General features: G+C 48.9%; 1 protein-coding gene across 2 annotated transcripts in view; it reads left to right on the top strand.

Moving 5' to 3' along the window:
* Positions 1–24,000, top strand: part of UBE2G1 (ubiquitin conjugating enzyme E2 G1) — a 100,995-nt gene extending 76,995 nt beyond the window's left edge. For both annotated transcript variants that reach the window (XM_038536397.1, XM_038536398.1), the window contains exons 3-6: positions 2,468–2,565; positions 7,530–7,708; positions 12,650–12,771; positions 20,965–24,000. In XM_038536397.1, the coding sequence (XP_038392325.1) occupies positions 2,468–2,565; positions 7,530–7,708; positions 12,650–12,736 (364 nt within the window). In that variant the 3' untranslated portion in view covers positions 12,737–12,771; positions 20,965–24,000. The remainder of the gene's footprint in view (positions 1–2,467; positions 2,566–7,529; positions 7,709–12,649; positions 12,772–20,964) is intronic.
* Positions 24,001–27,555: the final 3,555 nt, after the last annotated feature.

The raw sequence follows: 27,555 nt of genomic DNA, 5'->3' as shown, positions 1-27,555 counted from the left end.
GTGACTCAGTGGTTTGGTGCCTGCCTTTGGCCCAGGTTGTGATCCTGGAGTCTTGGGATCGAGTCCCGCGTCGGGCTCCCGGCATGGAGCCTGCTTCTCACTCCTCCTGTGTGTCTCTGCCTCTCTCTCTTTGTGTGTGTCTATCATAAATAGAAATAAATAAATAAATATTTAAAACAAAACAAAAGGAAAAGATGTTCTTTCTTTTTCCTGAGGAGCTTTTCTTCCAGTGGCTTAGTTCGAGTGTCACTCATCTTCCTTCCCCATGTCCTTGCAAACAAATTCCATTTTTTCCCTCTTTTTTTGAAGCCTGGTATTTGTGGTGTTTCCCCGTCCAGTTATCCTGTTCTTTAAGTGCCAAACTTTTCAAATTGTCCTGCACATCATGCTTGTCGTTGACCACCCCATTCTCCCTCTGACCCTCTTGTAGCCCTATCCTGTTGATTTTACCATGATGGTGTCACCATGATTACTCTGCATGGTGGGAGCCCATCGGCCTTCCATGGGTGTTCAGAAGTATTTGGTTTTAATGATCTGCTGTCTGTTTTAAAGTCGTTCCCCAGAACCTTTGTGCTCAGAAAAGGCAATAAAAATTAATGCTTGTGGTTAAAAATTCGATCTATATTGAAATATACAAAGCAGAGAAGAAAAGATCCCATCCTCTTGTGCTCTGTCTGTAGTAGGATTGTGTTTGCTGATGGTTTTCTATCTATACAGAAGAATCCCTGTTTTTCCTTATGAGGGACAAATGGGCTTATCCTATATATAAATTTTTAAAAAAATTTAATATTAGATTGCTCTCATCATTCCAGTAGTTATTACTGGTATTTTGCTTGATACTTTCCTTCTGCCACTACAATGGTAAGTTCTGTGAAACTAGTGGTCTCTAATGTCTGCTTCTCTGTTTTATTATTTTACATAGAAGAGGGCCTCACACAAGCAGGTAATCAGTGTATATTAGTTCAATTAATGAAAACCATTTAATGACCTGAGAATCCCATTTCTCATTGATCTGAAACAAATATAATCACATGACCCTGCTCTGATGGAGCGTACACCAAACCATAAAGAATCAGATGTGCAAATAGATGTTGGAATTAAAAAATGAAGGCAGTGTGATAAAGGGACACAGTGGATAGTTAAGAGTGGGGAGTCAAGTAAGGTCTCAAGAGGTAATGTTGAAGCTGAGTTCTTTTTTTTTTTTTTAGATCTTATTTATTGGGGTCCCTGGGGGTCTCAGTGGTTGAGTGTCTGCCTTTGGCTCAGGTCAGATCCTGGGGTCCTGGGATCGAGTCTTGCATCGGGCTCCCTGCAGGGAGCCTGCTTCTCCCTCTGCCTGTGTATCTGCCTCTCTCTGTGTTTCTCATGAATAAATAAGTTAAATCTTAAAAAAAGAATTTTATTTATATAAGAAGAGTGAGTGAGTGTGTGAGCATGTGTGGGGGTAGGGCAGAGGGAGAGGGAGAAGCAGACTCCTTGCCATGTGGGGAGCCCGACTCAGGACTCGATCCCGGGACCCTGAGTTCATGACCTGAGGTGAAGGCAGATGCTTCATCAACTGAGCCCCCCAGGAACCTCGAAGCTGAGTTCTAATTGATGACAAGGGGAGAAGGGTATTTCAAGCACAGGAAATAGCTCATACCAATGACATATGGCAGGAACCCAGTCATATGCCGCACAAGGCTGCCTTGATGTCCTTGGTTTTTGCTGTTAACATAATACTCATTGTACTGGTTGACAGCCCTTCCAGAACAGATCTAAGACAGCACTAAGATAGCCGTCACTGGCTGTATGTTCTATTAAAATGAGATAAAATTAAAAATTCAACTCCTCAGTTGCATGGGCCATATTTCAAGGGTTATGGGCTACCATCTTGGATAGCGTGACTATAGAGCATGACACCACTTGGGAAGTCACTGGAATGTAAACTCCTTGAGAGACTTTATGCTCCTAGTGTCTGACAGGTAAAGGGTGAAGAAGTATTTGTTAAATGATGAGATGAATAAATGAATGGATGAATGGAAGTTCAGCACATGTGTCCCCATGGGGAACAGCCAGTACGTGTGTGAATTCTGAGTGAGAAAGAGCTGATGTGAGCTGATGAAGGGACAGAAGACGGCCTGGAGTGGAGGGAAGGTGGTAGTTGGAGGTCAGGATGGAGGAATTGGCCTTGGCCCCACGGACAAAGTTACACCCCCGGCCTCTGACATGTTAGAGTTGCTGGCACAACAGTGACGTGACCCTGGTACGGATGCCTGTTCCTTCCATTTTCCAAGCTCTGTGAGAGTTTGGTAAAGTGTAGGTGCAGCAGCGGTCTGTTAACTGACTGTGTGAGTGAGGGAGACCCAGAGCCTTGATTCCCTTCACTTACAGTTGGCAGCCAGCATCCTTGTCTCATGTTTGTTGTCTTTATTGTTTGTTGATACACAGAACTCATGGCAAGAACATGTCTTTGTTTTTCTTCCAGCGAAGGTGGTGTTTTTAAGGCTCATCTCACTTTCCCAAAAGATTATCCCCTCCGGCCTCCTAAAATGAAATTCATTACAGAGATCTGGCACCCAAATGGTAAGTTTATCTGGTTTTACTCTGACATGTGCAAATATGATGACCCATCACTGAGGTTTTCAAGGTCAGTGAGAAAGAGGTGGTTGTCAGTGAAATCACAGTGGGATTTCTGTGCCCAGGTCACTGTGTTCATTATGCGCATGGCCTTGTGTTCATTTGTCTAGAACAGCAGGAGGAATAGACCTCATATAAAAATATTTATTTATTTACTTAGTTTTCAACTCTTTGAGACTCAGGGTTTCATGAGAGGCAAGGTTATCACTGGGTATAATACTTGCCATGAATGGAGTGCTTACAATTGAGGAGACAATTTCCAAGGTATGAGGTGACTCAAGCTACTGTGGAGAGCACAGGACTAATTAAACCTGGATTTTAAATTTATATTTCTCATCTTTATTCTTAGACTGTGGGCAACTGTTAACTTTTTACCTATATTAGCTGTTAAGGGAAGCATCTTGCTGGCCTTGGGAGGTGACCGCCAGGGTCAAATGAGCTGTCCCTTTGGAAAGCATCCAGTCCTGCTGTTCCTGGAACGCGGTGACACTGACTCTTCTACCCAAAGATGTATTACCATTTAAAATTCACTTTGTGGACCAAAGGTTGGGCTAGGTAAAGTGTGTTTGTACACAGTCTCCCTGAGCCTTTGCCCTTGGTTTGTGGGGTGGGGCTCATGAGTGTTTCTTTCTTGAGTGTCAATGTTTTGTCACCAGAGTTGTCATTTCTGGCTCCTGCACTGATCTGCGTTCTGCTTCTCAGCATCGGCGCTGCGTTGCCAGGGAGCAAAAATCCGTGAGAGGGAGGGAGTGAGTGAGTGAGTGAGTGAAGGCTTTGTTACAAGGGTATGGAGAATATAGGAGAGCCCAGTGGCTTCCGAAGCAGATGGGTGTCGGGAGACCCAAACTGGGGAGCGGAAAGCCCTTAGGAGCCCCGTGGGGAGCCAGCATCATTGCACGTCCGCCCTGACCCCCTCTCCTCGGCTCTGGCGGCTGCTCTTACCTTCCCTTGTGGGATTTGACGTGTCACAGGCAGTCGTCTTGCACCCATCCCGGAGGAAGATGGAACAAAGCTTCCGGGTGTTGGCTCCACCTCCTGTTGGCTGCGTGGCTATAGGCAAAGCCTCCATGAGCCTCAGTTTCTCTGAGAGCCCCGCGTGAGAGTCTCTTCCTTTGGGAGGCAGGAGAGCAGTGGCCTGGTAGTTTACGAGGACAGCTGATGAAATGAGGGCTTGTTGTAGGTTGGAGAGACTTCATTTTGCAGGCCACGAGGGGAGAGGCAGTGGTGAAATCACCAACACTTGACTGGAGAGCAGAGATGCTTCGTGAAGAAAGGGCACCTGAGGAGGTGGTGGGGCGGAGAGGGGGGCAGGCCTGGAGGCAAGAGAGGTCATTCCAAGGGAGAAGAAGGCAGCCATGAGCTGGGCCCTGAGGGGAAGACGGTTCCTGAGTCTCAGGGGAGGAGTGGACATGCAGACGTGACATTGGGAGGACAGTGTTGTTGCCACATGGGCGTTGGGCCACACGGATGAGAGGCTTGGAGAGTGCTTTCTAGAGAATGTGATTCTTAAGCGGAATTTTGACGTGTGAACACCTGGCTTTAACTTTGTTCCTTGGGCTGTGGGTTCTCATTAAATTCTGGTGCTTTATTTATTTTTTTATTTTTTAGAAGATGTTATTTATTTATGAGAGATGCAGATAGAGAGAGAAAGAGAGAGAGAGAGAGAGAGGCAGAGACACAGGCAGAGGGAGAAGTAAGCTCCATGCATTGAGCCTGATGTGGGACTCGATCCCCGGACTCCAGGATTATGCCCTGGGCCAAAGGCAGGTGCTAAACTGCTGAGCTACTCAGGGATCCCCAAAATCTGGTGCTTTAAAACTGTGTGGCAGATTCATTTGAGTGTGTCTCCTTCTGGAAAGAGGACACCCATGGAGGAAGGACTGAAGAGTGAGCCAGACCAAGGGCTGGGAGACATGTGGAGGATGAAAGCTTGAGTGGAGAGTCGAAGCAGGAAGGGAGGTTTAGTTCCTTTCACTCGCTGACTAGCAGCTGTGGGTGGTGGTAGTGAGGGAAGGATTTGGAAGTGATGGGCCATTCACAGAAGGTCTGTGGAGTCAAAGCCACATCGAAATACGTTACACCCACCAGGTGGCTCCCGTCCAAAAGGAAGATGACAAACGAGTATTGGCGAGCGCACACAGGAGTGGGAACCTTTGTCCACACTAGAAAGATCGCAGCGGTGCAGCCACTGTGGGGGGAGAGTCTGGCGGTTCTTCAAGGGTTGAACATGGTTACCTCACAACTATTTCTAACTCACTCCATTCCTACTGGGTGGAGAACCAGGAACGTTGGAAGACATGTCCACACAACACTTGCACTTGAATGTTACTGTCCCAGGATTTGTCATGGTGAAGCACTAGAAACAACTGTCAGAAGTCAGGCTGAGAGGCCTGGACGGTGAGGGATCCCATGGGCTCGAGCTCGCATGACAGGTGTGCTACAGGGGTTGGGGCAGCCATCCTCACCTGGGTCCCTTGTCGAGGGCTGAGGGCTGGCTGTGTATAGGCAGTGGATTAAAACTCCAAATGGAGTGAACAATTTCAAGTAGCTTAAAAAAATAAGTTATTTGTTGGGTGTTAGGGCAAGAATTTCCTAGTTTCACATCCTGAAAGGCTAAACAGTGAGATGAGTGGCCACTGAATGGAGAATCAGGCTTGTAAATGAACCTGTGTCAGCAAGAGCAGTGAGGATCCCTGTTGGGGTGTGAAGGTGACAGGAAGATGGGAAGGAAGCAGTTTGGCAAGAAAAAACTAGACATTTGAGTCTGTAAATGGGTAAAGGTTAAAAACGGACATTTCACCAGAGGAAATGTATTTTCTTTCTTTTTTTTTTTAAGATTTTATTTATTTATTCAGGAGAGACCCAGAGAGAGGGAGGCAGAGACACAGGCAGAGGGAGAAGGAGGCTCCATGCAGGGAGCCTGATATGGGATTCGATCCTGCGACTCCAGGATCACACCCTGGACTGAAGGTGGCGCTAAACCGCTGAGCCACCGGGGCTGCCCTATTTTTCACTTTTCTAATTTAAAGATTTATTTATTTGGGAGATAAAGAGAGAGAGAGATGGGGGAGGGGCAGAGAGAAAGAGAGAATCTCAAGCAGACTCCCCACTGAACACAGAGCCTGATGCAGGGGCTCCATCCATGACCCTAAGGTCATAACCTGAGCCAAGGCCTGGAGTCAGATGCTCACCCCACTGAACCACCCAGGCGGCCCACTTGGATTTATATTTTAGACTGTAATTTGGTAGTAGGTATGGAGCCTATAAAAACCTTTCACTTAAAAAAGTTAAATTATGTTTAAAATGAAAGGACTCAGGTTAAAGATTTAAAGATCTTAGATGATAACAGTAGTTCCCAAAAAAGGAAAATGAGTTTTATTTTTTTAAGATTTTATTTATTTATTCATGAGACACACACACAGAGAGAGAGAGAGAGAGAGAGGCAGAGACACAGGCAGAGGGAGAAGCAGGCTCCATGCAGGGAGCCCGATGGCGGGACTCAATCCCGGGACTTCAGAATCACACCCTGGGCCGAAGGCAGGAGCCAAACCACTGAGCCACCTAGGGATCCCCAGGAAAATGAGTCTTAAATTGATTCTGTCTGATAGAGTTCTATAGAAACATTTAACACCATGTTTTCAAAGAAAATGACTTGGAAAAAACCCTCATTATGTGGTACACGATGAAATTAAAGAACGCGGCACAAGCATTTTGTGTCACATTTCGCAGTGCGCTTACAGTTTGTCATTACTTTTCCTGCCTCTGGTCTAGTGTCTGCACTCTGCCAATTGTACTGGGAGGTTGGGGCCTGAAGAGCAGCCCAGATGAGGCCCGAGTTGCGGGCCTGTCATGGCTGTGCTCGTACGCCCGTGTGCAAGCAAGCATTGGGGAAGCATTTGTTGGGGCACAAGCGGTATGAACAGACTCGGGCTCAGCTTCCCCCAAGTTTCTACCAATAAGGCAGGGGCCCAAGTCAGGACATGGAATGTAACTGTTAGGGTGGTACCTGTCACAAGTCTGTTAGACCTCAGGTGCAAAAACAGGGATGAATTAGACATATTGCCACTGATTATTTATGGGATTTGGACATTTGATTGAAAAGCTTCTTACACCAAAAATTCTTAAACTTTCCTGTCTTTTCTAACATTTTCCAAATGAGTATACTTTATTTTCGTCTTCTTCTTTTTTATTTTGCAGTGGAGAAAACTTCACCATAAAAGATTAGTCATGAATTTTTGGTATATTTGTGTGATATAAATGAGCTGGTGGGTTCGAAGTTCACCTTTGTTGTGATCAACAATTAGTTTGTGACTTGGATTTTAAATCCTAGTTTTACAGAAAAGATGCTTCGTGAATGTCATTCACGTTGATGAATTTTCATCGGCAATGTGACATGTTCCTTTTCTGAATTTGAGTATGCTCCTGTCCCTGAAAATGTGATTTTGCCTTTATGTGATTTAAAAACTACATGATGAGGTTACTTCTCATATTTTCTTTAGGGAAGTCTCTGGATGGTTGACTGTCACCACTTTAGATCAGTAAGTTGGTGGGGAATCTGGGAAATCCTCACATAGAGACTCAGCTCTGGCATTTGGATCTGTACTTGATACGAAGAGCAGAGTCATTTTGTATTTCCTGTGTGTAAATCCATGCATGTATAGGCACCTTGGGGCTCTGCACACGGAAGAGATTGCTTGTGTGTGTGTTGGCTCTGACAAGTGGGGCCTGCTGGGTACAATCTGTGGTCTTCCTAAAGGTGAACAGGTTCCATCTTGGAAATCATCTTCTGTATATATTGAATGTTTTGTACAGACCTGTGGGAGCCAGGGCCCTGTCTAAAATAGCTGCTTCTATGTTTAACCACGGTATTGTAAATACTTTAAACAGACTCTCACACTTTAATTTTGCAGTTGATAAAAATGGTGATGTATGCATTTCCATTCTTCATGAGCCTGGGGAAGACAAATATGGTTATGAAAAGCCAGAGGAACGCTGGCTCCCAATTCACACTGTGGAAACCATCATGATTAGTGTCATTTCGATGCTGGCAGACCCTAACGGAGACTCACCTGCTAATGTTGATGCTGCGGTAAGCTGGTCATGCACAATGTTCCCTTCCCTTTAACCACCCTCAATGAGGGCTGCAGTATCTGTGTGAGTGTGTGTGTGTGTGTGTGTGCGCGCGCGCGCGCGCGCATGCGCGCAGATCTATTCACACACATGTATGTCTCTCTGGAATCTGTACAAAAATAGGTTATAGACGTTAAGTAAGCTTTACCCCTAAATACTTGAACCTGCATCTTTTAAGAATAAGGGCACTATCTTTCATAGCTGTAAACACTCTTCACCTAGATTCACCAATTGTGGAGATTTTACATTTTTTTTCCCTAAAGTGTTTGAGAAGTCTTTACAGATGTCGTGACTCTCCACTGGTAACACATCACCAGCCTCTCCTGAGAACAGAGGCAACCTCCTCGTTCCCACAGCACAGGTCTGTCAGCGTACAGTCCTGCTCACGCACACATGGTCCATAGTCACACTTCTCCAATGTTGTTCTTCATACCTGCCTTTTTTAAATCCAGAACCTGGGAATCTACATTTTCTTTGTGTTCATGTTTTATTAGTCTCTTGTGCTCTGGGATAGTCTCTTTCCTCAGCCTTCTGTTCTCCTTTGAAAAGCCTTTCATTCTAATTCTTATTCTTAGGACTTTTATGAGCATCTGTCAAAGCCAGGAGGTTAAATTCGCCTTTCTTCTTGGGTTACTTCAAACTGATAGAATAACCTGGGTGAGATCGCCTGTATTATATGTAGAAGAACTACATCGATGAACCCTTTTCAAATTATGCCTTTGAATTTTTGAACTTAGTGAACAAATTGAAATGAAAACTGGCAGAAAAGCCTCCTAGCTTTTTACTTAGCTGAGCGCCAGTCCGAGCACTGGAAGCAGTGGGAAGGGAGAAGAAATCCTGTGGAGTCATTTTGAGAGAGAACTAATTCTTGTTTACTTTGATGCATGCTTGGTTTTCTGTAATCAGATCAGAACTGACAAGCTGTATCTTAATCTTCATAAAGGTTAAAATTAAGGATAAAATAAGAGCAAATACCTGAAAGTATGAAAATGGAAAAGTTAGAAACTCCCCAGGAGAGCAGAGTCTGGAACCATGGGGCCTCCTGAGAAGGGGCTATCCTTGCCTGATGATGGACGTTTCCATGAAGATGGGAGTAGCTTTGTGCAAAGCTGAACTATTGCAGATGAGACTCTGATCTGTGCACCACAGGCTGTGCGACATCTGTCCTGCTTCTTCTGACTTCATCAGTTAGTTGCCTCCTGTACAGATGGTCCTGGCTTGCACATGGTTTCGTTTACCTCTTATGTTGGCTTTTCCCTCTTGGTTGGACACCTCATCGTGTGTTCCTGTGGTTCTATTGTTTGCTCTTCTGACTTCCTGGTCAGTGGTGCCTGTTCCGGGAAACCCGCATCCTCTCTGGAGACCCTCTCCTGGCCCCTCCACCCTTGGGCTCTGACAGGGCGTGGCTGCCGTCCTGGGACTTCTGCTACCTGCTCTGCTGTTTCCTGGGTCCGGCTTGTCCTCCTTGGTGGCCGTCGTCCTGTTGCCCCACACATTTCAGAAAGGCTCTGTGGGAACTAAGACCTGGGTCCTTACTTGTCTGGACAGGTTTTTTTTTTTTTTTTTTTTTTAATTTTTTATTTATGATAGTCACAGAGAGAGAGAGAGAGGCAGAGACATAGGCAGAGGGAGAAGCAGGCTCCATGCACCAGGAGCCTGATGTGGGATTCGATCCCAGGTCTCCAGGATCGCGCCCTGGGCCAAAGGCAGGCGCCAAACCACTGCGCCACCCAGGGATCCCTGGACAGGTTTTTATCCTGCGTTGTATTTAAGGGAGCGTTTGTAGAATTCTGGGGAGGGGTGCAGTGCAGCTTTATACAGATTTGGACTTTTCGTGTTATTGCTGCTGCTGAGGAAGCTGATGCATGGCTGACTTTCTTGCTTTTGTGGGTGACCTTTTCTTTCTTTTTCTGTTTTCCCTGTTCCCTTCAGGTTCTTGACCTTCAGAATTTCATGTTGTGTGGCATTTACGATTTTTCATTTCTGTGCGGTAGTCCCTCTTCTTGGTGACGAGGATGTTCTGAGACCCCCGCCCCCCAGGAGATGCCTGAAATCGGGGATCAGTACCCAGCCTATGTACATTTGATGTTTTTTTGTTGTTGAAGGTCTCATTTATTATTTATTTGACAGAGTGAGTGAGAGAGCACACAAGCAGGGGGAGGGGCAGCGGGAGAGGGAGCCTAATGCCCAACTGGTTCCCAGGACCCTGGGAAGGCAGACCACCTAACCAGCCAAGCCACTCAGGCACCACCCCACGTGAGGTTATTTCCTATTTGTACACACACGATAAAGTCCAGTTTGTGAGTTGGGCCTAGTGAGAGATTTACAGCGACGACTGATAACAAAACAGCAGCTGTAATGGTACCCTCCCTGTAAGACAGGTCGTGGGACTATGGGGCTTGCCCTCCTTGCCAGGCTGTGAGGTGATCATGTGCCCTCACGACACAATGACGCTGTCTGAGGCAATGGGTGACCCTTCTGGTGTCACTCAGAGGGGACTGTCTGCTCCTGGGCTGACCGGGCTTGGCCATGGGCAGCTGAGCCCACAGAGCGCATCACGTGGCTGTGGGGGGATGCCTGTGGTCAGCATGTCCTTGTGGGACTTGAGCTCCGGGAAGTTTTCCTCATGTATGGTATTCTTTCCTCCTTGTCTTTATTGATTTTTGTATTTGAGCACATGCTCCTTCCTGCTTTGGACCTGTAGCTTTTGCCCAGATGGCCTCGTGCTCTGTCCCATCTAAACCTGCACTGATTCCGAGTCCTGTGGAATTCTCCTTTGGGTGGCATTACTCTTAAATTTTTAATAAGAAGCTTGTTCTTTTCTGCGTTTTTATCCTTTTTCATAAAATCATGTCACTGTTTAATTAAATGGTTCTTCCATCTTGTGGGAGTTCTAATTAAATTTTTTAAAGTTAAATCTGGTCATTCTCTGAGGCAAGTTTTTTCTCTTATATTTGAAGTCTGGGCCAGAGCCCTGTGGGCTTTCTGCTCCATGGGTCGCTGATGGAGCTGCTAGGGTGTACAGAGCGAGGATGGCACAGGTGCACGCACGGGGTTGACCCCGCTTGGGTGTGGGCTGTGAGCCAGACACAAAGTTCAGCCTGGAGGGGCAGGCCCTCCTGGTGCTAGCCCACGCTAGTGGGATCGTGCATCCTTGTTGTCTGTTAGCATCTCAGGAACATGGTAGACCTTGGGCCTGGGCCATGGGTGGGAGGAAATGCCATACTGTTGAGCTGTGTCTGTTCAGCCCAAGTCTGAGTGGCTCTGTGTGAGCTATGCCTTCTGTGGGGTTGGCCTGGTCCCCCCTTTTCTCTGGTTCCTGCCGCCTGCATGTAGTCTTCCAGAGGAAACTCTTGCCCCATTTAGATGACTGTCCTTGGCAGCAAGGGTTTATAACCTCAAGAAACCATTTCAGTATGATTGTAGTAATGGGGTCTCAGGAGAGCAGACATGGATGGACCCTGTGCCTTTGGCTTGAAACTTCAGGTAACAGCACCACAGGGCTGGTCCTGGGCGGTGTGTGCCACAGTGGCCCCCGCCGTGCTGGCGGTCCTGGCAGGTGTCTGCCCTGGGCCCCCTCTGGCTGGGGTGCCTCGTGCTGCGGAGTCTGAATGCCTTTCTCCACTGCCCTGTATGTGGGGATCAGCCTTCCTGCCTGGGCCCGGTGCCTGTGCTTTATGCTCTGCTTGAGGAGACTCTGTTCCTTGAGACTGACCTTCTCTGTGCCTGGGATCGTTCTTTTCTTCCTTTTACTTAAAAAGTGATGATGAAGTATTTACAGATCTTGTAAGATTTTATCTACAAATACTTGAGCGGACATCTCCAAGTCTCTGTGTCGGCGTCACAGCGTGTCCTAGGGTTTATCATGGTAGTTGGCTTCCTGGGCTGCCCTGCTTTTGAGGGCAGAAAGTTCAAATCTCTTCCTCTGCAGGGGCGAGGAGTGAAGATTTCTAGCCTTTTCTGTCGCTAAATGAAAGATTTTTTTTAGAGGTTGGGGAGGAGCCGAGGCCTAGGGAGGGATCTGTGGCAGGCTCCACCTGGGTGCTGATCCCAGCACAGGCCTCCACCTCACGACCCTGAGGTCACCACCTAAGCCAAAACCAAGTCGGACGTTTAACTAACTGAGCCACCCAGGTGTCCCTGAACGATGTTTTTCAAAACAGAAAAGGGCTGGATGCGTTGGTGAGAATTTTCTGCTGCTCTCAGGTTCGAGAAAATCAGCCCAGTTTTCATAAACTCTGCTGGTGCTGCCTTGGGTCCCGTTCTCATGCCCCCGTGTCCCCTCGGTGTGGCGCATGCACTGCAGCTCTACTTAGGGAGGACCTTAGCGTCGGCTATAGTTTCTGGAGCCTCCTGTGGCCTGAGAGCTAACCTGCAGGTGTCACTGCCCTTCCCAGTAATGTACAACTGTCATTGTTCACCATGCATTCTTGTTTCTCTGAGGATTTTGCCTGTAGAGGAAATTTGTGTAAGGGATTTCTGCTCTCGAGTCCCAGCACACAGTGCCTGGCAAAGTATGTTTTGACTACTTTTCTGACTTTTTTTTTTAAGATTTATTTATTTATTTATTTATTTATTTATTTATTTATTTATTTATTTATGACAGACGTAGAGAGAGAGAGAAAGAGGCAGAGACACAGGCAGAGGGAGAGAAGCAGGCTCCATGCTGGGAGCCCGACGTGGGACTCGATCCCGGGACTCCAGGATCGTGCCCTGGGCCAAAGGCAGGAGCTAAACCGCTGAGCCACCCAGGAATCCCCTACTTTTCTGACTTAATCAGCTATTCAACGTTTAAAGTGTGCACATTGCCAAAGCGTTGCATTCAAAATAAAAAACTAGTGTCTGAGATTATAAGAAGAACTTGCATCAGGTCACTGCATGTTAACTTTTGTATTTACAGAAGGAATGGAGGGAAGACAGAAATGGAGAATTCAAAAGGAAAGTTGCCCGCTGTGTAAGAAAAAGCCAAGAGACTGCTTTTGAGTGACATTTGTTCAACAGCTGTAACTTCATTATTTCAGGGTGAGTTCATTTTTAAATCCTACTCTTTTGCCTTGTGGTAAATGGCATAAAGATTTTTGGAAATTGTGTGATTTGGGTATTTGAACAGCCTGATTTCACTGGCCTCATTTTTTAATGAATGGGAGTGTCCAGTGATCTGTTGTTTTCTTAGCAGAGACTATGTAGCCCACGTGCGTTTTGCTCAGATAGATTCTGAGTCTTCAGCCAGACGGTTGAGTTTCACGGGTCACGTGGGGTCGTTGTCTCTGCCCCTTGACCATGTGAGATGAGGCTTTGGTTTCAAGGTTGTTTCTTCCGTCTTCACCGCCTGCTGGGCATTGAAGTTTACAGTAAAGGGTGAGATGAGATTTCATTTTCTGATTATTTTTTTCATTTCTTTTTTTTAAAGAAAGATTGTATTGTAAAATAAACTGGCAGGACCATTAAACATCTACCTTCTGTGTTTTCATTGGTCTTCATTCCTGTTCACTACTGATAGGGCCAGTAGGAGTTGTCTCCCTCTTGTTGTACGCTGCCCGCAGGCCTTTCTTACATCCAGGAGGGAGTCCAGGATAGAAGGGGACACAGTGTGGACCAGATGTGTAACACTTCAGTTATTCAGTTTCTTTCTTTTCCTTTTTTTTTTTTTTTTTAATATTGGTTTGATAAAATTATTTACAACATGTAACATGTAAAGAATCACCATTCCTGATGCATCCCTGTACCTGCCACCTGGTTTACACCCTGTGCCCCCCCCCCCCATCCCCCCCCGGGCCTCTCTCATTTCTCACGCACCCTATTCTGTGCTTACCACTGGTTTCCTTTACTGTTTCATCAAGCTGGTATCCAGGCGGTGTGCTGTGTGACTTTGAACTGTGCGTTAGTGGGGTACACTGTGTGCATTCTTCCGTGGCTCATGTTGCTTCATGGTATAGTCTTGAAAGTGGTCTGTGTCGTGTCTAGTTGTCTGCGTCTGTCGTCACGGTCACGTTGGGCCCTCATCAGATGCATCACTGTCCCTCGTGATGCTGACTGCTGTTATCTCCCATGTGGGGAGAGATTTCTTGTCTGCGTGTTTGCTGTCAGAGTGAGTGTGGCTGCCCTGTTTGTTGATTGTGTTCGTGGGGAAAGCTGTCGGGGTGAACATGTGGGTGGAATCACTGAGGTAAGGGTCTGTGCACATCACGTTGGCTGAATAATGCCACATTTTTTCCAGAACGCTGCGTCTTGTTTGTATGTCTATTTATACTCCGAGTCTGGATCTTCTCCACTTGCTATCAGCAGACCTCTGTGTCCGTTTCCACTTGTAAGGGTGTGGAGTGAGCCCTCTGACGTGCGTGGCCGGCCCAGCTGAGGGCCGGGTCACTTGTTAAGTCGTTTCTTCTGGGAAATTCCTATTCTTCTGTTAGCTTCTGGATTTGTATCCTGGTCGGTTCCCTTTCTTTGTGGTATTTCTGGATAAACAGAGTCTTTGTCTTTTTTTTTTTTTTTTTTTAAGAGAGAGTGAGCATGCGTGCACATGAGCTGGGGGGAGGGAAAGAGTGTCAAGCAGATGCTGCGCTGAGTGGGGAGCCCAGCACGGGGCTCAGCCTCACAACCCTGACATCATGACCTGAGCCGAAGTTAAGAGTTGGGCACTCAACCCCCTGAGCCACCAGGCACCCTGATGACAGAGATTTGTGACCTTAGTGCAGCTGGATTAGACATCTTGGTATGGAGTTGACTTTGTGTTCTGGTTTTTCCTGTTTTGTGAAAGTTTTGTGGTTTTGCTTTTGGTACATGTGTTGAAGCCACTGCAGTTGATTGGTGTGTGGTGTGAGGCAGGAGTTGGGCCCTGGTGCTCCTGGGTTAGACCGTGGCCTCATCGACTGTTGGCAGGTGGTCACCATGGATGTTCAGGGGCAATTGTACTAGGAAATCGTGTTTACGGATGTGTTGGTCTATGTCTGACCTTACTGTTTTATTAGTTGGCTTTTCCTGTCCCGAAACTAGCATCACATTGTTTTTACTTTTTATTATTTTTATGATGAACTGTATCAAATGCAAAGGTGCAAATCAGAAATAAGGCTGAGTCTACCCACCCCTTGTTCTGTTTCCATGTTTAATATCCCTCGTTTCTCGAGACTCTGATCTACCTTTAGGTCTCCTTATAACAACCTGAAATGCTGACCAGTCTTCACAGTATTCCTGGTTTCCACCAGCTTGTTTGTGTCTAACCTGCTTATGTTTGGTTAAAATCCAGTCCCTAATTCATTACCACTGCACCTCCCCTTTCCCTCCCCTCTGCTCAGGGGTCTCTCTCTTCCCCCGTTTGGCCCCTGCTTCCCACCACCTTCCATCAAGTTGTTCTTCATAGATCGCTGTCTGGGTCTGCTAGGCCTGAGCAGCTTTCCCTCGCTGCTGGGCCTGGATGCCTCTGCCTGCCCTGCTGTCTTCCCCTCAGCTCAGTGCGCTCAGTGCACTGGGTCTTGCGTGGATGTGCCAATATCTTAGCCATTTCTTCCCCACAGGATTTCCCAGTCAGAGAGGAGTTGGAGGACGACAGAGATTTGCATATACTGAAGCCTCAAAAACAGTACTTTGTAAATTTAAGAAATAACCAACAATTTTATATTTATCATGGTAGTATATTGGAAATTTAGTTAAGTAAATAAATAAATACTAATGAGGGGCCATGAACACACATTGTTAGGTATTGTACATTCTCTCCTTCGCTAGTGGATGAGGGTTGATGTTAGATCACAACATTCACCTGTGCATAAAGTGTACTTATCCAGGTTAAAGTTCACTCGAGAAGATGGAGGCAGAGAAGTGTTGATTCAGGTCACCTCACTGTTCAGAACCGGGTAACTGTAAAACAGCGTGATGTACTGTGAATGATGACACGGATCAGATGACTTGCAGGTAGGGAGTGAGGAGGCAGTAAGTGGATGTCTGGGCCCGCTCAGGTCAGCCCTGTACACGGGCTTCCCTGTCACAGGTCCTTGTCCGCCAGACACGCCGTGATGGCTTATGCTGCTGCCCAGGCCATGGCAGCCAGAGTCCTTGACAGAGCAGAGTTTTAAATAAAATTAATACAGTGATTGTGGGAGTGATTAGTGGTAGTTACTAATTCTAATCTGGTTGGGACTGTTTAAACTCAGGATTTTGTGTAAACATGATCATCCTTGAAGTGTGTGTGTGTGTGTGTGTGTGTGTGTGTGTGTGTCTTGCGTTGATAAGAACCGAATAAAGGAATTGGTACTTTGTTGTCATTTTGAAGCCCATCAGGAGGCCTGTGTGGCCTCTGGGCGGAGGCGGAGTGTCCTTGGGAAACACTGGCCGACTTGCTGGAGGTGGCGCACGTTCCCAGGCCCACTGGAGCCACGCTGGTAATTGCTCGTGTCCATCCATGTGTGCATGGGATGCTCCTGCCCTCACTCAGCAGGTGTTTAGGTGCCAGCCCTGAGGGAGGGAGTGCGTTTCCGGGCCCCCATACAGTGGCTCCTCCTGGTTGGGCCTCATCCCAGCCGCGCTCCTGTGGTGCAGCAGCTGCTCCCCTGACAGGGCATCCCCCTCCAAGGTGTGATGTGCTCCGAGCCTTAACTCAGCCACAGAGGGTGTTTGCTTATTCTTGTCGGCCACAGTGTGTTGCAGCTGGGAAATAAAGGCCACGATACATAGCTGAGCCAGACATCTCTCTGGGTTAACTAAGAGAAATCACTTGAAGATTGGACTTTGAAGAATTCACATCAAAGTCCATGAGTTAACTAATGTCTTCTGAAAGCAGGTCTGTGTTGTACTCATCACTGACCACGGAGCAGTGTGCGCAGCTGTGGGGTTGAGGTGCTGCGTGATTTTCACATGTGCTTGTCCTTACCTAACCGTCCTGTATGAGGCTGTTCGCAGAAGCCAGGTCTTACCACCAGCATAGACACACTGGCCTGTCACTAGAACTCTTCGTAAAGGCTGGTTCTCTCCATGCCTTGTCAGCTTCTGCATGTCCTAGGAGAGTCGTGCTGTAGGAGGTGCATGTGAAGTAAAACCCCTGAGGTCAAACAAAAATAGATTTAAAATTGTTTTACAAAATCTACATCCAAATCCATGACTTGTGTTTTCTAAAAAACAAGGTATTACTGTTCAAGAACTTGATTCAGGCTTTATTTTTTAAAAAACTATGGTGAAAGCATGTAGGTTTGCCCCATTGTCAGTTCTTATATGTACTGCAGTGTTGCTGTTTCCAGAGGCCAGGGCTCCAGGTGTGAGGCCGTGGGGTCCTCTGGCTCTGGCCCCCTCACAGTCGGCTTCCTCAGCGGTAACAGGTGAGGGGATGCAGAGTGGGGTGGCCTCCCATCCAAAAGGGAGCACCGTACCGGGCTACCCACCGTGCTCGGTGCAGACACACAGATGGCTTGTTCAGGCTGGTCCTTTTCCTGGGGTTGCCTGCATCCACCGGCAGGTCAGTGCGAAACCCGCTGCTGTGTGGGACCAAGGACGGCCTTGATGTACCTGTGCCCCCTGACCCCCAGTCATTTCTCCTGCTGGATCTGGGTCCCGCTCTCTTGTGTTGGGAAGCACTTCTAGGAACTTTGCACAAATGCATCTCACCACCTGTTTCCCAGGGGCCCTGAGCTACAGCTAGGCCTGGTGTGGCCCAGCAGAAGGAGGCCCAGCGCAGCTGCTGGTGTGTGCGCGCAGGCCCCTGGTCCTCTCCCCCTAGTAAATGAGTGGGATTGTGAAGGAAACTCGTGGCTGGCCCGCTGCACGGGCTTTTGGGCCGCGGCCCTGTTAGCCATCTGCAGGAAGTCCCCAAACCCAACTATTCTAGAACAAAATAAGGGAGAATATCAAGGTAGAGAAGGACTCATCAGGCTCGGAAATACCCAGAGAAGAGAAAAATCATAACTTTGACTACACCCGAACCAAAAACTTAAATATTACAAGACCGTGAACAAAAACAAATAGGAGACCTGGAACAGATAACTGTTGGGTGTTCAGGACTTGTCTCTAGCTCTACAGCAGCGTGGGCAAATCAATGAGGAAACAGGTAGTACAGAGGAGGGTGATCTGCAAGGTAATGAGAGGAACTGGAAAGGCTGATTGTCACACATTTGTCATCAGAAATGGGAAGCTGCTCGCGAGGAGGTGACATCAGAGCTGCTGGGTTGTCAAAGGTCAGAATGTCCCAGAAACCCGGGCACTAGTGAGGATTTGGGGAAATGTGCTTGGAATGCAGCGCGAGTAGAGGTGGTGCGTCAGTGCTGGGGAGCAGGTTGTTGTTGGTATGGGGTGTGGTTGGAGACAAGTGGCTCGGCTCTGCAGATGTGCATTCACTGCCTGCGGTGCTGGCCGAGGTCTCAGAGGCCCCACAGTACAATAGGCTGGTTCAGGTGGCACTGTCGGTTGTTGTCTATCAGTGCAGGGTGTGCCGTAGGCAAGTCACACATGCTTGCGGGTGGTTAGACCTCAAACAGCAGTCGAGCAGGAGAAGCCAGTTTGCCAATAAGAACAAATAGCAGCGAGTAGGACACGGTCCATGGGAGGGACTCGCGCGGGTGGTGTCCTTCCCGGCCATGGTGACAGAGAGGTTCTGTTAACACGGGAACTTGAAGAAATACACACAGTTCCTAGAACTTGCAGTGGTACCTGGGGAGCAAGAGTGTGGCACACAGGTGTCTGTGTCGGGCACGCTGGACACCTGCCCGCCCTCTTCCTGTGCTTCTCACACAAGGTCACCCTTCCAGGACCTCACCCTGCGAGCCCGACCGGCCTGTCATGGCCCCTCCTATGCTCACCAGTCCTGTTGCAGGGCTGGCGCAGACACGACAGCATGGCAACATGGAAGCCTGTCCATGAGAAAACGGCTCTCATTGTGCCCCGGTTCTGTCCCCAGGGGTCACCATGGACCGTAGCTTCATCTTCAGAACTCCGACTCCTCCCCTCATAGGTGTACACATGCCGTGCCTGTGTCCCAGAGCATGTCTTAGGAATGTCATGTGGCCTCTGGATACCATGCTTGTTCCCTATGGTCTGTGTGTCTTGGTGTGATGCAGATGTGCTTTGACAGCCGTGTAACCTGGAGAAAGTGGGAGGTGACGCCCAGAGCAGGTGACTCTGAGTCGCTTCGGTTCTCGTGCCTGCGGATATGTGAGTCTCCTGCCGTTGGCGTCGGCGCTGTCGTTTTGGGAGAGTGTCACCAAGCCTGGCAGGGCACACAGTGCTGGCCTGGGGCTCCTGCCGGGACCGGAGTCTCCAGAGTCAGTGCAGGTGCCACTTATGAGGGCTAGGGACCACCCCTCTTGGCCGCCATGTGTCGCAGGATCCCCGTGGGTAGGGGGGACGTGGAGCCTTCAGGGGCGTTTGTGTGAGGGCAGCTCTCAATGAGGAGCGGTGGACATCACTGAACGCTGACTCTGCTGAAGAGGTACTTTCACTAGTACTCTTCTCATCAGCTGTGCTTTTGTTTGGAGGCCCACCTGCCTGATCTGTGTTTTTTTTTTTTAGACTTTTTAAAAAGATTTAACTTGTGTAGTCACATAGGAAATGGATTTGATTCCAGTTTTAGAAATAAATGTTAGAAAAAAAATGTTAGGCTTTTAATGACTTTGAGCATCAGCCCCTCTGGAGCACTTTTCTTTTTAAAACTTTACGGAGGGGCAGCCCAGGTGGCTCAGCGGTTTAGCGCCTGCCTTCGGCCCAGGGCCTGATCCTGGAGTCCCAGGATCAAGTCCCACGTCAGGCTTCCTGCATGGAGCCTGCTTCTCCAACTCTGCCTGTGTCTCTGCGCCTCTCTCTCTCTCTCTCTCTCTCTCTGTGTATTTCATGAATAAATAAATAAAAATCTTAAAAAAAAATAAAAAAAATGGAGAGACAGTTTTTAACTGATTTTTTTCATGGCCCTGAAATTTCTCGTTCACTTCCTCGGGGGATGATTCTAGAATCTCTTTTTTTGAGCCCTGACAGATGAAGTGGACAGGGCCTAACTCGGGTGTGGTTTGGTCTTTGGAAAAACCTTCAAGTCACATCACCTGAGAGTCACACTGCCTGTTGTATCACGAGGTGTCTGTTTAAACTCTTTGGATTTTCCAGCAAAATACGTGTGTGTGTTTTGTGTGTCTGGGCCACGGAGGAGCTCGCGCCTAGTGTGCACCTGCTGTGCCAGAGGCTGCGCTCGCTGGGGGGAGCGGAGCCGAGGTTCTGCCTCAGGCACTGTTTTGGGGAGGTGGTCCTCGTGCAGGGCACCTGGGGGCAGGCCCACTGTATGCTTTGGTGCACTTGAATTTGGGTGACGGTGAGGTTAGCAAATCCCTTCGGGGTTTAGAAGGCTTGCTGTGCTGTGGCTGACGTCGTTGTCCTAACCTGGCTGCCTGCTTAGGTTAGGAGCTGGACATTGTGCCCCCTGGGCCTCCGGTCATCTCGCGCTTGGCTTCTGTGTCCCTGGCGCCATCGCAGCAGGCAGGGCAGGTGTGGGAGCATGTGCAGGGTGTTTGGGGCTCACAGCGGCACAGCAGTGGCTCTGACGCCCAGCCATCTTTGACCTACACTGGCTTCTGTTTTTAACTTTTGAACTGGAACCTTGTGTTTTTCTAACTTGTGGAGCAGGAAACCCTGCCCCGTACTAGCCGTGCCATGTGTCTCACACTTCTCTGTGATGTAGGGGGATGCATCTTTGTGTGGGGCTGAGGAACGTAGCATGAGGTAAGGCTGTGGGCTGGGCATAGGGATCTCGCATGTGGGCTGAGGGCGTGAGAGCACTGTATGCAATGTATTGGAGACCGTGGTTGGATCAGAGGGCTGTCCTGGGCTCGGAACCTACAGGGTTGGCTAAAACTCACCATGTTGAGATGTGTGGTGATCTTGTTTCTCTGAATCTGCCTTACAAGTTCCCACATCCCTTGACTTGCAAGTACTTCTGTGTTTGACTCCAGACGCAGCAGAATTCGAAGGACATTCGGAATGTTGAAAACAATATCAGGTGGAAATGCTGCACGTCTGTGCTGTCCCGTGTGGTGGTCGCCACTCACAGTGAGCACGTGAAGGCGATTTTAAGTTGTATTCACTGTGATTTAAATTTGAAATAAAATGGCTGTATGTGATTACCATGTTGGACGAGCACAAGAGTGAGCTTAAAATGAAATTAAGAATTTGTCTCCAAAGAAATACAGGTAAAAATTTCTAATGAATGAATTCCTTTGTCGTTTGTGAAGTCATGTCATGCTGTTTGTTTCATTGTAGGTCTCCAACTGAGAAACATGGCACTGTTTTTCCTGCACTCTACCCACCTATTGCTGGACTTCTGTTGTAACAAGTTGGCGGACACTGGCTGGAGCTGGGCTGCAATAGAACACGCCAGTACCAGTGCTGACAAGAGCCTAACAAGTGCCAACTTACAGAGGATTACGCATTTTGAATTCTAATGAACTGTTTTAACCTTCAGGAAGAATTGTAAAGACCTGTACATAGCACAACATGATCCGGATAATATATATACATGTACATCCACAAATACACCTTGTACCAAATAATGCTTTCTTGTAGTAGAATAAGAATCGTGTAAATTCTAAAAGATTTTAGCAGGTTTTCTTTCCCTATTCATTGTTTCTTATCAGTTTAAAAAGACTCCTTAAAGCATGTCAGATGAAAAACAATTAGGATTAAAAGTTTCCATTTAATTTCCTTTAAACCATTGAGGCTTCATTAAACTCTTTTCACTTACTAAACTTTTGTATCTTCTTGTTTTGACATACCCCCCTTTGCTTTTCTCTCTTCCCTCTGCCAGAAAGTTTTCAAATCATTTAGTTCAAATACTGAAATACTTACTAAGCAACTACTTGATTTTTAGTGATGACTTCAGAGGAGTGGTCATCACTAGGTGCTGGTCCTTTTGTACTCTGGTTGCACCGTCTCTTGGATCGGGTGTAGCAATACCACATTTTGGCTGTTGAGAGCTCTTGGACTCACTCATTATCCCTGAGAACTAAAACGAGTTGGTTCAGAATTCAACGTGCTGAAATTCGTCCCGGACAGTACAAAATTCTGGTCTGGTTTTGTTGTGCCCCCCGCTGGGTGTTCAGGGTGGATGGACTAGAGTGTGCAGCTGCAGGCTTTCTGCTTCACCTGTGGGTTTGCTCTTACAGACGCTGTGACCCCCGCCCAGCCCCTCTCCAAGGCCCCTTGTGTTTCTCTGCCTCTATTCTTCGATACTGCAGATTTTTCTCATGTATTGTACAAAGAAATTGCGATGTATATTTTCATGTAATTTGATTTTGGAATTCTGTCACCTTATGTAGTGAGTTCTTCCAAAATATAATTTGTTTTCCAATAATTGTCAAGTTGTTGGCTTTTATTGTATTGAATGAAGGTTATGATACTGAATGCCAGAGAAGTGCAGTTTAGAAAAATCTCAGGTTGATTCCTTATGCAAACAGACTTAATACTTGAAAATCCCATGGCCATGGCAGTGTGTGCATCGGGCTCCACCTAGGTTCTTCTGTGGCTCAGAGCACTGCAGGGTGTGAATGCTTTGCTGTTTGACACATAGATTCTGTCGCTGACATAGTGTGCTTGGATTTCATTACTGTTTGAGCAGAAGTATATACTTCATGTCATGTTTTATAAAGTAGCTTCAGGAAATGATGAGGCGAGTGTGCAGCGTGAGCGGCAGGCCCAGGTTCCCCTGTGTTGGGTGTGAGGTTGGGTTTGGGAAGTACTCTTTGGCCTGGAAAGGACAGGACGTGAGACGGTACTAGAGGGGACATGATTCCGTGCAAATTGGTGCGTCTCTGCTCCGTGGGGCTTGGAGCGATGCTTGGGCAGAGTGGAGGGGTCCCTGCGAGTGGCCTGTCCTCTGTGGACCTGCATGTCCTTCTGGAGCAGAAGTAAGATGGTTGCGGATGTAGACACAGCAGAGTGATTTTTTTCTAAGTCCCTGTCTGTTCTTCACTTTGAGGCATAAAAACCCATAAATGTGTTAATGATTGAATGTGAAAATGGTTTGTTTTGACTCATTGCAGCAGATTTTCCTCCAGAACTTCATTTGTGACTTTTTTTTCCCTCCAAAGACTGTAAAACGTGTTGCCCCAAAGTGCTGGTACTGCACACCCGCCTGGGATTTGAACGCAGTCCCTCTTACTCTTACATCAGAAGCTTTGCGTGGTTGCCGGTGGCAGAAGGGAGTCTGCATTTCGCTCTCCTCTTGCTGTGATTCTGTTAGTGATCTGTCGAGTTAAAACCCGGGGCTTGACTTTTCAGGGGGTAGCAAGTGACCGACTAACTCAGGGACAACTCTTACTGAACTCCAAGTGCCACCGTAACACAGGTACCTTGGCGTAACCGTGTGTGTTTTGGGGCTAGACAAAGGGGTTGAAGGGAGAGCCAGGAACGCGCGCCCCTCCCTTCACACCCCTTCCTGCCTGGCGCCCTGGCATGCTGCACGTGGACACACAGGCCTCGGGAGGTGGTGTGACTTGCCCTCCTCCCCCAGGGGCGTCACCTGTGCCTTTCCCCGTGTTCATCTGACAGTGCAAACCTCACGCCTCCACGTTCGATCGTGACCCACTCTCAGGTGACACCAATTAGGTGGCCTTGGTGCCACTAGCGCCTCATCACTAGTGTGAGGCGAGTCCTCTCCGCTTTAGGAGAAGGCATCTTCTCCCCAGCTCTGTGCCCAACTGTCAACATCCACACCGTCCCCAGGGTTTTGGAGCTGTTGGCGGTTTCCCAAATTGACTCCCGAGTTCCTGTAAAGGCTTAGAGATTTCAGTCTGTGCTCATCACGGGATGGATGATCTCCGTGGCTTTTCTGGCCTCATTTCTGTGAGTTTAAAATCCACGTGAGATTGGTTCCCTTGTCATTACGGGGCGGTCTCTCCGTGAGGCTGTTCCATTCGTTCTCTGACCACTTGGCTGTCCTGGTAACATTAATGGCCTTCATTCTCGGTCGTGAAATTTTATTCTGTGTGCTCACCCTCCACAGATCTGCACATTTTGGGCTGTGGTACCTGTTATCTATTTTTGCCCGTCTGGTCTCCAGTTGGTGAAATTACCTTCCCTGTACCTGCCACTTCTCAGCATCTTTGAAATTTGACATAATGTTGCTTCATTCCAGCTTTTTTTCCCCTTTCCTTTTTTTTTTTTTTTTTTAGTTCTGTAACTTGTTGATTGTATTTAACTATGTGAGTTCTGTTGTGATGTTTGCTGTATTGTAAAGCACCTCCAACATGTTGCGGGGGGGTGCTCTGTAAATCAATAAATGATGACTTAGAGGCTGTATCACGAGCTATTTTGGTTTTAGGATGCAGGTCTCGAAAGCAAATTGTGGGATTATTTCCAAACAGCACATGATACCAAAAGGTCCATGGGAATCTTGATAAAGAATTCTTAAAACTTCATTCAAAGAAGGAACCAGAGGGCGGGAGGTGGACTTCCAACCTGATGTGACAGTTTAAAAATTTCCAGCAGGGCCAAGCCCTACTCTTCACCACGTGGTATGCCTGCTAACATGGGGCCTTAGGTGAAATGAGCACGGGTTAGCGCGTGTTTGGGGGATTTTGTCTGTAGCCTGAACCAGCTCTACAGAGACATAAGCTAGACAGTGAAGAACCTAGACTGGAGCGTGAGCCGGAAGAGACTGCCGGCGCCCTCCACGATGCCATCTTCGTCCTCTACATGGATGGGCACATGTGGCCCAAATACCTGCCCAGGATCACTTAGCAAGTTAGTGGCACAAAGGAACAAGACTGAATACTTTTTCTTTCTTTCTTTTCTTACTAGGGTGTCACAGTCTGGCCTTCACCCTGCACCCTCACGTACAGTTCCCGAGGGTGTGTCTGTTGGGACGCACACTACCCGTGGCTGCATGGCCTCCTCCTCCCAGAGAAAGGGATGAAAAGCCAGATCCCTAATCAGAGCTGAGTTAGAGACCAGAAGAAAATCCTTGAGAGCAGATTGGAGATCATTACCAAAATTTAATTTTCCTGATATATACATTTGAAATAAATTATAGAAGAGTCCAGATGATGTCCCTGCACCTCAGATGCCAGTTTTATGCACAATCCTCTGCCCAAGGTTAGAGCAAACAAGCTGCTTCAATTGCAGAGAAACGGGTGTTTGCCTAGGTAGGTCTACGGTCCTAGGGGGAAGGACCTTCCTGGGGAAGGACCCGCTGATTTTCCCTGTTCCCCCTCATAAACACAGGCCTTTCTTTTTTTAAAAAAACATTTATTCAGAGAGAGAGGGGCAGAGGAAGAAGCAGGCTCCATGCAGGAAGCCCGACGTGGGACTTGATCCCAGGTCTCCAGGATCACACCCCGGGCTGCAGGCGGTGCTAAACTGCTGCGCCGCCGGGGCTGCCCAAACACAGGCCTTTCTAACAGGAATTCACTTTGTGAGCAAATTACTTCCAGGAGAAGGTACTTACCAGTTGCTTGGTCTCAGATGTGTGTGACATAGCAGCCAGGGTAGCGCCAGGGTTTCCGTTGTGGTTTTGTCTCTGAATCCGCGTGCCCCACAGAGCAGTGGTAAAATGATGGGAACGCTTGGAGTCCTGTCCACTAAATCAAGAAGCAGACACGTCCTAGATGCAGGAGCTGCACAGAAGGTTCCAGCAAGGTGCTTAAGTTTTCTCCCTTCCCGGGAGGAGTGAGCGTGATGGCGCTATGTGTTCACATCTCCTTTATCCCTCGTGGCCCAGAAGTCAGACTCCTGTTGTTTGAGCTTCTGCTTTGTGGCAGGCTCATGCCCTGTGTGCTCTGTGACAGACACAGTCCTGTTCTCACAGGGATCCTCCAGAGCAAGTGTAGAGCGAGCACGTTTGGGTGGGGACCTAGCTCCACAACCCTGCCCACATATAGGTGCTGCTACCCTGTTCATGGGAGGACCAGCCCAATGATCCTCCTCCCCTTTTTACCGTGACGTGGCGCTCTTCCCCCAGAAAGAGTCTGCTCCCTGGTGCCCCAGAGGCAGCCAGCATTTATGTTCCTGCACCTCGTGTTCCCAGTGGGGACCACCCCACGCGAGGCTCCTCTTCCTCCTAGCAAGACCTGGGCCAGGTCTCCAGTGAACTCTGTTCTAGTGCTCAGGTTTTTCCGAACGTCTATATTTCGGGTTGCGTCTAAGGTTGGGAGCACTCCTGAAGCCCATGGGGTGTTGAGTTAGGTCACCAAGTGCGAGAGATGCCCTGTGTCCCAGGCTGGACTCAGAAGGCCCCTCCGTAGCTCGGGGGTTTCGAGCCAGTAAGTCTACTGGGAAGACAAGGCCCAGGGTCAGGTTGTTAGGTGCCTCTCAGAGGGGTGCGCTTGCTGCTGACGGAGGCTATGAGCAGGAGCCCTCTAGCCCTCGATGAGTTTCCATTTGGCTGTGGGCACCTAGGCCGCGGGAAGGGCACGTGTTGGTCTCTCCCCGCACTGTGCTGCTCCGTGGTGTCTACCATCTTCTCTCGGGTGCACCGTGGGTTCTAATCTCGCTCCACACTGAACCCGCTGCAGAGCCTAAGAGGGCAGCATGAGCTGGCAGGGACATCACCTGCTGAGCCAGACGTGATCCTGGTCCTCCCGACTGTGGGTCCCAGCCCACAGAGCTCAGGGCTCATCAACCACGAGCTCCTGCTGTATGCAGGCACCCCCCGCTGCTGGGGACATTAGCTCTGATGATTCCTCCTAAACACTTGCACATCACCAGAAAGTGTTTGTAGGGCACTCTTAGGTAGGCAGGCCACTTGTGGCTGTTGAAGGCGGGCCTGAGGACCCTGGGGGCCCACTGTCGGGCGCACCTCCCACCATGCTTGCCAGGCAGCAGCGGTGAGATCTGCACCGCCCATGCAGCCTAGACCACCTGCTGTGCCCAGCCGGTGCCAGGCCGCCCTGCCTTCTCCCTGTCTGTCCCACTGCTGCGCAGACGTGGTCCCATCGTGGACACATCGTGACGCCCCTTCTTCCATCTCCCTGGAGCCCCTCTGCCACAGTCCCTCCCTCTTCCTCAGAACTTGAACCCCATGACCCTTTGTTTCCATGATCCAAACCCCACATTCCTTCTCCACGCACCTAGTAATGCTCCTAGGAGTGACCCCAAGTAGCACCTGAGGCTTCCCACATGTGGCTGCCTTGCAGGTCTCCCTCCTTCCTGACCTCAACCCCAATCCCTGACTTCAGGCTTTTCATCCCCTGCAGCTGGTGTGTTTCACTCCCTGCCCTGGACTTAGGGGCTTTGCTGTGTCCTCCTGACGCAGGGCCCACACCGGCCCTCGACCTCCCTGGGACCTGGGTCTCACGGCCTTACACCTGCCTCTCCCAGGTCTGCGCTTGAGCGGTCTGCCCCCGCACTCTCAGCTGCTGGGGTGGCGGGAAGGCCCCAAGCCAGGCCAGCACTGTCAGCTAGGCTGGGTTTCTGCTCAGAGGTCGCCGTGCGCAGGTGCACAGAACACCCTGGGGGGGGGGGGGCTGCCCCGCTGCCCCGCCCAGCGCCCAGCGTCCCTTCCCAGGTCTCCCGGCTCCGCCTGACCCCAACCCCCGAGCTGACGTCATCAGGGGATGTGATGCCTCTCTGCCCTTCACATCCACTTGCGTGGGCTTTAAAGGGCTAAGCCATGGCCTCTTCTCCCTGCTGGGGTCCCCGGTGGGATGCATCGTGGGGTCTGTGGGGGGTTTCCGCAGTGGGGTGCACCGTGGGGTGCGCCGTGAGTCCCCGGCTGAGTTCCTGTGGCCTCTCCCGCTGCCCAGCCCCTTCCTGCTGGTCACAAACGCGCCTGGAGACCTCCACCCCCTCCGGACCGTCCCCGGCCGGGTGTGTGCTGGCAGTTGCGCGGCCGCCGCGTGCATCCCGCTCGGACAG

This window comes from Canis lupus, chromosome 5, assembly GCF_011100685.1.
Source record: "Canis lupus familiaris isolate Mischka breed German Shepherd chromosome 5, alternate assembly UU_Cfam_GSD_1.0, whole genome shotgun sequence".
In the NCBI taxonomy this organism is placed as follows: Eukaryota; Metazoa; Chordata; class Mammalia; order Carnivora; family Canidae; genus Canis; species Canis lupus.
The sequence above is the reverse complement of the archived record's forward strand: the minus strand, read 5'-3'. Positions and strand labels throughout refer to the sequence as shown.